The sequence below is a fragment of the Phalangium opilio genome, unplaced genomic scaffold (assembly GCF_054372755.1).
Source record: "Phalangium opilio isolate 3A_F unplaced genomic scaffold, DU_Popi_V2 ptg000013l_1, whole genome shotgun sequence".
Lineage (NCBI taxonomy): Eukaryota > Metazoa > Arthropoda > Arachnida > Opiliones > Phalangiidae > Phalangium > Phalangium opilio.
The window spans coordinates 4,719,407-4,731,358 of NW_028324148.1; the positions used below are offsets into that span (position 1 = coordinate 4,719,407).

The 11,952-nt window shown below is 38.6% G+C and overlaps 1 protein-coding gene across 1 annotated transcript; it reads left to right on the forward strand.

Moving 5' to 3' along the window:
- Positions 1–9,120: 9,120 nt before the first annotated feature.
- LOC149707893 (putative glutamate receptor) lies at positions 9,121–11,663 on the forward strand. Its single transcript, XM_089863827.1, has 6 exons — positions 9,121–9,165; positions 9,251–9,354; positions 9,673–9,763; positions 10,580–10,744; positions 10,846–10,969; positions 11,413–11,663. Exons 1-6 carry the CDS (start codon positions 9,121–9,123, stop codon positions 11,661–11,663), a joined length of 780 nt encoding a protein of 259 aa, XP_089719953.1.
- The last annotated feature ends 289 nt before the right edge of the window (positions 11,664–11,952 follow it).

Sequence of the window (11,952 nt, forward strand, 5' to 3'; positions counted from 1 at the left end):
CGCGCTATCGATGAAAGAATTTAAGAGCCCGCCGGAAGTATTACAATGCATACATCAATTAGAAGGACGATTGCAATTTACAAAACCTAACGATAATAATGCAAAGAAAACCTATACCTATGAAGTTAAGAACAGTAATAACAGAGATTTCGTTCAACGACATGTTTATTCGAACCATAATGCCCAAAATAATGGGAAAACAATGGAAAAGAAAGAGAACGTGGAAACGCGACCGATCTCGTTCAGGAGAGATAAACCGAAATTTAATGAGCAAGGATACCCCTTGTGTTACAATTGCTTTAATTACGGACACATATCGCGACTCTGTCCTAAACCACAGAGGCAGCCACGATGCGATAATTGCACGTTATCCGGACACGAAACGAAAAATTGCCGAAGACCGAAACAGGTACATCACGTAGAAAATACCAGACCAAGCACGGAAAGTAATCAGAAATATTTCATGAATGCCACGCTTAACGGACACCCTATACGATCGTATGTGGACCAAGGCAGTAAATGTATGATTATAAGAGAAAGCACAGCTAAAGAGATGAATCTCCACATTGCAAATGACACTGATGGGTGCTGTATCGGAGGTTATGCCGGAAAAGGGAGCACTAAACCCGTTGGCGTGATCAGACAAGCCCAGATAAAGGTAGATCAAGCTACCGCGACAACAGACATATTGGTGGTTCAAGACGACGTTCAAGAAATCCCCCTACTCATAGGTCAACCACTAACTGAACAACCGCACATCACTATCGTGAAGAGAGGCAATGCATTACGCCTGTTTGAAGAGACACTGGAATCAACCGAAGATAACTGCTTAACAAACATCAAAATACCTGAACTAGATCCTCCACCGTTAAATTTATGGGCGCAGGACGCAACAGTCATACCCGCACAACACGTTGGGTTTATTGACGTTTGGACTGACAGAAAAGGAACAGAACACGATGTTTACATCGAAAGTCAGATGCGACTCTACCCGGAAGGCGAATACTGCGTACCAAGAGGAATCTTTCAAATTGATAAGGAGGGGAAAATGAACGTCCCCATCGTTAACATGTCCGCAAAACACCTAGTTATGAAAGCAAACCAAAAGGTGACTCAAGCCGTATCTTGTATTCCATTAACGACAGAGGGGTGCAACGATGTTTTAGCAATTCAGCAAACGAAACGTTGGTTACGACCATTTGGCATCGACGAAATAAACACCGGACCATACGTAACCCGTGAAACCAAACACAAATTATGCGACTTAATCAACGAATACCGAGGCTGTTTCGCCGAAAATCTAAACGAATTGGGGCTAACCGACAAAGCGACGCTTAATATAGAACTCACTTCAAAAGAACCAATAACGTATCGACCGTACCGTCTTTCTCACGCCGAAAGAGAAAACGTCCGGCAGAAGATTAAAGAATTACTATTTGCTGGAATTATCGAAGAATCAAACTCTCCGTACGCAAGCCCAATTCTAATCGTCAAAAAGAAAACAGGAGATGAGCGCCTATGCATCGACTATCGTGCCCTGAATCGAATAACAAAGAAAGATGCATTTCCGTTGCCATTAATTGATGATCAGTTGGAACGTTTAAAAGGAAACAAATATTTTACAAGTCTCGACTTAACTTCTGGGTATTACCAAATACCAGTTGGAAAAGAATCGCGAGATAAAACGGCATTCGTAACGCCAGACGGACACTATCAGTTTCAGAGCATGCCCTTCGGATTGGTTAACGGACCCGCCGTCTTCCAACGTATGATGAATACGGTTTTAGGGCCATTGCGTTATTCCATCGCCCTTGCGTATATGGACGACGTATTGTTGCCATCGGAAGATCAAGATGAAGGCTTGAAACACTTGAGGAAGATATTGGTGGTCTTCCACAAAGCAAAGTTAACGTTAAACCTTAAGAAATGCTACTTTCTCTACAACACCATAAATTATTTGGGATTCGAAATTAACGAATACGGCATAAAACCAGGCCAGAGAAAAATTGACTGTATAAGTCGATTTCCACGACCGCAAAATGTCCACGAAGTACGAAGGTTCTTGGGGTTAGCAAGTTATTTCCGTCGGTTCATAAAGAACTTTTCCATAATTGCCGAACCACTATCGAAACTGTTACGCAAAGACACAGAGTGGAATTGGGAAAAGGGACAAGAAGAATCATTTGAAGCGTTGAAAACGCTTCTAACCGAACGACATACTCTGAACCTTTACGACCCGAACGCGTACACTGAAGTACACACCGACGCAAGTCAAACTGGAGTAGGCGCGATTTTACTACAAAAAGGCCGAGATGAGAAATTACACCCGATCTACTACGCGAGTAGGAAAAATACTCGAGAAGAAGCAAAATACCATTCGTCGGAACTAGAGACTTTAGCCGTCGTTTGGAGTTTGGAAAAATTCCGAGTCTACCTTATTGGCATTACATTCACCGTGGTTACCGACTGCAATTCCGTCAGAGGAACATTAGCCAAGAAACATCTAGTACCAAGGATTGGTCGCTGGTGGCTAAAATTACAAGAATACGATTTCTCCGTCACACATAGACCAGGTGAACGCATGCGACATGTAGATGCTCTTAGTCGAGCCCCGGTTGACGAACCCAACGAGATCGAAATAGCGAACGGAATAACGATTTTATACACTGAAATAAACAACGACGATTGGTTAGTTGCTGCCCAGTTTGCCGACCAGAAGTTACAAGACATAAAACAGCAACTGAACAATGCAAGCAGGTCAACCAAAGCAGAAGATGCACTACATAAAGAATATGTCCTGCAACGTGGAAGCCTATTCAAACGCGTGCTGAACAACAGCAATGAAGAAAAACTCCTGTGGGTTGTTCCCAGTAATGCCCGCTGGAGAATCGTCAAGAGTTTTCATGATGATATAGGACACGTCGGAGTCGAAAAAACTTGCAAAAAGATATTGGAACATTATTGGTTTCCACGCCTTAAGAGATACGTTAGAAGATACATCGCGGGATGCTTAGAATGTCTCTATCATAAATACCCTAGTGGAAAGAAGCCAGGAATGTTACATTCTATCGATAAAGTAGGCGTGCCTTTCCACACGATTCATATGGACCATCTTGGTCCATTCATACGAAGTCTACGTGGTAATACATACGTCATAGTAGCCGTGGATGGTTTCACGAAATTTACCATTCTACGAGCTGTCAGAGACACGGGAATGACAGCAGCACGAAACTTCTTGGAAGACATCATCGGTATGTTCGGTTCCCCACAACGACTGATCACTGATCAGGGCACATCCTATACCGGCAAATCGTTTAAGGCTCTCTGTGACGCAGCGAACATTACACACGTGGTGAACTCCACCGCAACCCCGCGTGGTAATGGACAAGTCGAACGGATAAACCGTCAACTAACCCCTGCCATCGCTAGCATGACTACGCGAGAAGATGACAAAGACTGGGATACCCATTTACACCAAATACAATGGGGTATCAATAATACTGTCCACCACGCCACGAAAACGACTCCATTCTCCATCCTATTAAATTATAAATCACGAAGTCCAACACATAATCTTATTGAAACCGCTGTTTGCGAAAATATAACCGATGATATCGAAAAGCGCAGAGAAGAAGCTATTAACGAAATTAGAACGGACCAGAAGAAGCAAAGAGAGCGCTATAATGCGAAACGTGCGAAGGCGCCTACGTTTGAGCCAGGCGACCTAGTTCTTGTCGAGCGCGAACCTCCAAGTACTGGAACGTCTCGAAAAATGGCAGTAAAGTACAAAGGCCCTTATGTGGTATCACAGAAATTGAAATACGACAGGTACCTTATTGAAGATTTACCTGAAAATCAGAGAACGAATCGATTCTATCGCAACACTGCTCCCGTCGATAAACTGAAACGTTTCGCGATCATTGATAATTCACACGAGATGTCTGATGATTCTGACGACGAAAACGAACTACATATGGATAAAACTGGGGCTGATTCACCTCGTCCCAAGCGACACAGACAACAGCCTGCGTATTTGAAAGACTACCTTCTAACCTAAGGTTGCGAACTCTAATATTTACCAAAATGAACAAATGTCAGATTGTTGGACTTAATTTACTTATTTTTGCGAAAGTGTATCATTTTTCATTTCATTAGTTTTCTATTTTTGTACGACGATTAATCAGGAGCTTAAATAATCAGGAATAGCCGAATGTTAGCTCCCAAGATAAATTTAAAATTCCCGCCAAACCCGCGTTACTCCTTAGATGGCAACCCTTCCTATTCAATACAAAATCAATCGATACCGATCGAGAACGCTCAACCGAGAGGAAGGCGAGAGGAGATTATTCTCGTAAACGTGACCACCATGTAACCATGCAAATAAATATCATCCTGTTTAATTTCTATTTTGCGTTTGATTGTCTCTAACTAACACGCCAAAACGTTCGTTAACTAACGAGTTAACACTTATAACAAACCCTTTAATTCATGACAAACTTAACAGAAACACGTTCTGTTTTTTAAACTTCGAAATTTACAATATTTTCTGAAATTGACCGAAAACAATCACATCATTCAACGTGCAATTGTTAAACACGTTAAGAATTTTCTCACACCAAACTTGAAAGATACTGCACACACAAAACACTTTCACTGTCAAATTCTAAACTTTCAATTATAATTTATTTTTTTTTATATCACTTTCTTAACAGTCATCAATTCGAAAAGATTTGAAGTTATTGGGTTCGATTTTGGAAAGAAAAGGGAATGGAGTGCGTGTTTATCCTGCACTTGAAGCATGGAATATGATTCACAATTCGAATTTCGCTTACATAGCCTTCATAGACGCGTTTATTTTTGAAATATCTACAGTCTATGGATATTCATGTAGACAGATTAACATACCCAAAGACATACTATTTACAATAGACACTGCAATGGCTTACAAACGTTCCTTCCAGAGCGGAAAAATATTTAGTACAACGTAATTATACTGATATATATTTGTCTTCAATAAGAAATATACACCTAGCACAACAGAAAGTATACGTAATTCAGTAGGGAAGTTTTCTGCTTTTTCAATACAGCATACTGCAGCTCTAGTTTGAGAGTGTTACTTCATCCAAATTTCACCTTAGTTAAATCAGGGATAGATTTAATATTAGAAGTAGGAGTGGAGAACAGAGTAATGTGGGCGCGCGTCAAAGTCCCGGACCCCCTTCCTAGGGACGGAGGGGTATGAAAGAAGAGGCGGGTCATAGCGACAGAGGAAAAAAGGAATTACGTATTTTTCACCGTCCCCGTCAGCAACGTCATCAAACGTAGTTCAAGTGAGCCAATAAGATAATTAAAACTTTTCGTTACGTGTTGGAGGGAGGGGCTCTATACTGGGCTATGACTCTATGAGTCGGACTGAAATAAAACAATACTAACCGTTCTTCATTCCTACTTTTCTAAAATTAAATCCATCCATGGTTACATCCACTCATGCAAGAAAACATCACTGAAAGGTAGTCGTGGAATAAACTAAACAAACTTACATCAAAAAAAATAAAATATAAATCTAAGCTAAAATTGCTAAGTCCAAATATTGAATTAGATCTATTATTTTCAGAATTCCAATTTTTAAAATCAATTAGAAATTAAGGCAGACATCCACCAAGTCAATGTTGTTATAGTTAAGCCAAAGCATTACGGATAGTTTCGCATTTCACCAGTCATTATTTTTACCCTGTATATCCATTTACTATCTCATTATCAAAAGTTCGAATTCTGTACTTTTACACTTTTTTTCGTTTCGCTTTAGTCTGTCAAGAACCTTTTCCGTTGGTATAATGCAAAAACACATAAATCTTAAGATCTACGAATTAAATGATAAAGAAACATCAAATGAAATTGTTTACATTAATATGATAGACTTGGTGATCATTTTTAGGTGTATTGTGTTTATGTACTGCCTGGCGACCCTATCTCTTTGTTCTGAAATTGTAATTTCACAATTTACGAAGTTCTCAAGGTAAAAGCTGCAAAAACATAGTAGAACCCAACAATGTACACTAGAATCGAACTGGTTCTAAGGTTTTATGTTAGAATAATAACTAGAACATAAAACGATTTAAATATCTTGAATTTTACAAATTTCCAAGTCTACGGTTGACGATTGCCTTGATGTGCGTGTAAATATTTCACCTTTTAGTTCATATCGTTTGGTAAACATTTTTGACCAACAGTTCGGGTTCAACTTGAATCTGAGGTATTTTTGTCAGTACGCATGCGTTAAGGAGTTAATTTGAAAAATATTATCACCTCTATGTTATTATTGTCTATAAGTGCTAAAATATGCAGACCCTGATTAGGAAAGTCTTTCGTGACTTGCAAGCAATGTGGCGTTGGACAGCAGAAAATCCTTCTCTCGTCAAAACTAGCAACACTCGCAAATAGATTTTTATTTTCATACGTCCGTCCTCTCGTCAAGTTATCGATTTAAAATACAGAAAACGTGCCGTCACTTCGTTTACAAAATACAATAAGTACATTTTCATTCCTCACTAACGACTTTTTATCAGTACGACAGAACATGCTATGGAATCAACCTAGTTTCATCGAAGCGTTCCACCTCCTTTTTTCGAGTTTAATTCTCAAATCTGAATTTGGCCAGTGTATATTTTGGCTAAGGATAAGAAATGTGAGTTTCTCAATAACTCTCTTCATATTATGGGTTTATGCGAGAAAAAGCACTTGCTAAGTCTTGGCTTAAATGCACTGCACTGCACTATTTATTACGATCCGTCTTTTAAGCTAAATGATTTAAGTTAAAGGTAGTTCCTCTTAAAGGGGCTGTAAAAAATATTTGAAATATGTCACAAGCACCACGTGTCGCCAAGATACTAAGACTCCAGGTGGAGTGGGACTGAACGGTTTTTCGTGAGATTGCATTGCCAATTCCCCGAAGTGGTGAAGTTTTCAAAATTAAACGAACAAGTTTATTTGAACGACGCCTTTCCTCAGTCACGTGGTACTTGTGAAGTATTTAAAATAATTTCTACTCACCTGCCGACGCCTTCTTTACAGTACATTTAATTGAAGTGAATTTGAGTTTCAATTGAAAGCATCAGTTGACAGTTTTAAGGATTTGTATACCCCTGGGTAGTATGCTGAGTACATTCCAGGGGAGCATCAGTTGACAGTCGAGCTCAGCAATAGACCGTTTCGCCGTAATAAAGGTGGTAGGAAACCCTCAGTAAGGGGGCATGCAAGGGGGTTGACACATTGCCGTCAATGCGTACTCTCATGATACAAAGAGACGGAAAAAAGCGAGATGGAAGACAGTTTTACCCACGTGTCTTTCCCTCTTAGTTACATCGAAATGGTCTATAAAATTTACAATAATACTCGAAGCTACGCGGCATAGGATGGGAAATCTGGGGGCCTTTAGAAATAAATTCTTTTTATTGACGACCCCTTAAATCTGATGAAGAAACTGAAACAGTATATGCCAATATAATTAAGAGGTAATCCATAAAACACTAATCATAACTTGTAAACGGTGGCCCTTGGGGAAAAATGTCATAGAAAATGTTCGATTCAAAATCGCCCATAGAACCCGTTGTACTTTGATGCATAGTATCACTGGAATGACTATCTTGGCTGAAACGTTTAATATGAAGATACTCGTAATGGACGAATCCAAACTTTAATATGTCAACCAGCTTAGTTCTCTTCGGATTTACCCCCTATTTTCCCTTTACTGTATCAGCCAATCAGGAGCTTTAACATTATCCCTTAACCAATATGACGTTGTTTGGTAGAGATTAATACCCACAAAACAATGCGTTCCATCATTTGTAGCTAGGATCTATGACAAGTACTATTCCTAAGTACTACTGTATATTCCTGGTTGAATTGATTTTTAGCCACATCGTAGTATACGATGAGGCTCTTAGTTTGATCTGCCCTGTTGTCATTCTCGTAGTAGTGCCACAGTCCTGCCTTTGGCAGTATCGTTCGTCATTTTTGAACGTCGAGAGAAAATATTTTTCTTTTTAGTTAACGTTACAGTTCACAGGTGGAGTTTTAAACTTGATACAGGGAAGAGATTATATTTTTTAAATTTTCTTCCTCCACGGAGAATCGAACCGCAGACCTATCGCTCGCCAGCCCAGCACTAAGCAGTCTCACCTAAAACCGCTTGCTAAGAAACGCTCGCGAATAGAGCACTAGTCTCGGAGAGTTTGTCAGAGGCAGGGTCCCCTTCCTCTCTCTCTATCTCTTCAACTAGGAGTCATGATCTTATTTGAGGCCAGGAGATATAACTTCGCGGTTGGAGAGGCAAAAAGCATATTATATAAATTTTAACCGACCGGGAAGAAGTTTTTCCAATTGATCTCGTTGTTCTAATTTACGTACTTTACGATCATACTATGTGGCTAATATTTTTGTCTTGACAAACTTGTTTGTTCAAATATGTTTCGTAATGAATGTTTGGTAAATCAAAGCGGTTTATATTTTATGGCATTTATTTGCACAAGCAAAGATAATGACATTTTGCGCTGCTGAATGCAAATTTGCTTTTCTTTTCCTAATGAATAAATTCAAGGCTCAAATAATTGGTCGATAAGGTCTTCTGCCTTTTCGCGGAATTTCACCAGTTAGACTTTTTGAAAAAATTATTCGAAAGAGATCGTGAGGTGGAAAAACAAGTTTATAATTGATGAAAACATTTGCGCCATTTTTGGAGAATATGACAAAAAAAAAACTAATAGAATTTTATCCCCACTGATCGTTACAATTTCTTTTATGATGTACTTTCTTTAGGTACTTTTCGAAACGGGACCGTAGTATGTAGTTTGGTCTGCTTGATATACAGTTAAGAAGAAATATCCGGTATGCATATCAAAAGACATTAGACAGGGCTAGAACGTTTACTGTCCCACTAAGTCTTGCTTCAAGCTCAGACCACCTAATGATGGACAGGCAACTAAATAGGAAGCTAGGTGTACTTAATGCAAAGACTATAATATCCCCGACTGTTGAAAAGGAAATATGAAATAAATGAAACCTCTGTATCTAAAACTCTGTTAATTTTACCAGAAACTCTGAAGAAATTGACGTTCCTACAAAATGGGGGCGTTGCAGAATCTTACCTTTACTGTGGCAATTTTAAACGTTCGTATTAACTTCGATATATTTTTATTCCTAGCTATTTCGTAAACTAAGACTTGCAAAAAAAATTACAAAACTCGTTTTACAGAATTCCTATTTCACTGTGCATAAACTGGATGATGGGACTTTGGTTGAAGGTTCGGGTCAACAAGCAGTTGTTCTTAAAATACTGGCGTCCGTTTTGGGTTTCAAGTAAGTATAAAATGACCCAAAGGCTGGGCCGTAATAGTAGCCATAACGTTCTCTACTTCACTACAAATCACCTAGTTTTAAGCGATTCCATGTTGATCATTGATCTCGATATGCTAGTAAGCCCAATTAAGACACCATAATACTACTCCTGCCATATTTTTACCCCTGCTGTAACACTACACCTGCTACCACGATGTGGATACCTCGCAAAATCTTTTAAACTTACCCATACGTAAAAAATATTTGAATTTTTGAGCTTTTACAAGTAACACACGTAGAGAGAAACAGATAGTAAACGACTGTGGTGATTTAATTTAGATATCGTCTAATGATTCCGGATACTAATATTCCTGGTTCACCCGATTCCAATGGAACTTGGAATGGACGCACTGGATTGCTTACGAATGAAGTAATCTCTTTTCCAAAAGAATTTTCTCGCAATGCTTTATATAGAATGTTCCAAAAAGTGTTATGGGCAATTTCGACTTAAAAATGGTCTATGGCGTTATGCCCTAAAGGCCAGTTTTCAAGTGATGATTGGAGTGTTTTACGGATGACCCCTTAAAATTAAATAAGAAATTGAAAGGCAATGCTTTTTAATTAACGGATAATCCGTAAAATACCCTAAATGTAACTTGTAAACGGCGTTCCATAATAAAAAGTCATAGAACATTTTTCCCTCAAAACTGGCCGTGTTTCGGTTCTACCAAAAACGGATTTATGTACTAAGAACGTCGGATCGTAGCTTTAGCCTCTAGTACCATCCTCGCACACTTTATTGAGAAACTTCGTCTGCTTATATTTTGACTCCACCCACCCATTCTGTATATAGCGACTTCTAGAGATCGAAAATGTCATTCTTATCTCTATTTTCGTGGTTAAATTTTTTGTTTCGAAATTGCTATATACAGAATTTGTGGGTGGAGTCAAAATATAAGCAGACGAAGTTTCTCAATAAAGTATGCGAGGATGGGTAGTGAATTTGCTACGTTCAACGTTCTTACATAAATCCGTTTTTGGTTCTACTAATGGTTCATTTCTCTCAATATTGATAGGGTGTACATTTGTAAACAACGTTCTTGGATTTAGTCAAATAATGATCTAAATAAATTTATATTTTTATTTTTTGGAACATTTTGCTATATTAGTACTTTTTAAATCCAATGGCTTTTGTCCGATTCAGTGTGATTTAGTTTAATAATTTAACTTTCTTTACCAACTGTAGCAAGTAGACTTCTCTGTATCTTTCGTTGGAGTCCGATACGTTCTATTCGAATTGATTAAATATTCACCAATTTGCGCACAAATAGAACTATCATATCTTACAAGGAAATTTCCCGACCATAAAGGGAAAGTTGGCTGCTTTTTATACGATCCATTTCAAAAATCGGTTTGTTTCCTACGAAAATGTTTTTGAAACTTGTCATAGCATCCTTATTTCTACAGTTCACTTAACAATTTAAATAATCAAATCTTTTACAATTCTTCCAGTTATGGATATTTTTAGCATTATTTATCTTGTTTTTCCCAATAATTGTACTTCTAATAAAACGGAAACGAGAAGATCTTTCGTATTGGAACTTCATAGCGTTTGTAATGGGCTTTAATGAAATCGGTAATTAGCGAACACGACAACTTTAACATACTATCGATAATAACAGAAGTGAGATAAGACTAGAAGTGAAGGGCTCTAGCATTGATAGTAGTTCCTGGCACTAGTGAACAAATTTGAGGATTTTATGCCGCTTCCCACGCGCTAAAACTAGAGAGAAAAAAATTGGTCGAGTTCCAAAAACACTTCCTACCCCCTTCCCCTCAACCTAAAGCCGCGGAACACCGACGCAGGTGCTGGAATCTAGTTCGACCGTCTACCGCCACGAGCGTCTCACGTTTTGGAGGGAAAATTCAGAAACCGCTACCAGAGGGCCAACTGTTCGTGTGTTATCAAGAATATTCACTTTCGCCGAGTGAAGAATTTGGTTAGCTCAGTACTTCTGGTCTCATCTCACTTCTGATATTAATGAGTCTAAAGGAAATTTATTGCGAATCCTTTTACAGATGTACTGAGAAAGAAATTAATCGGCTCTGCTGTTATATTGTTCGTTTTGTTTATTGGATGTACACTTACTATTTACGGATCTACGTTATCGGCCAGTGTCAACACGCAGGAATCTTTTAAACCCATCAACACCGTGAAAGACTTAATCGAAGCAATTAAGTATCGAAATCTAACTATTGGAACATACAGGCCTTTTATGAACATTATAATTAGCACTTTAGAAGTAATTCGTTTAAGCATAAAGCTCTAATAATTTCCATAAGTATGGGTCGAAATAATAATTGCTCCAGCGCGCAAGAGTAGAGGGGCGTTTCCTGGTAGCGGATTTGTTGTAAACTAAAGCAACTGCCAACAGTGATCTTCACCTACAACCCTGCCTTATTCCACACCATCAAGGAAGGAGAATCACAGTAGGCCATATTTATATTCTGTTCCGGTTTAGAGAAAAAAAATTTAACTGAAGATGGCGCTGGAGTCCTTTCAATTTTGTCTGGCGTTTTTACAGCCTCGATACTATAGGCCCATATTTATAGAGAGTA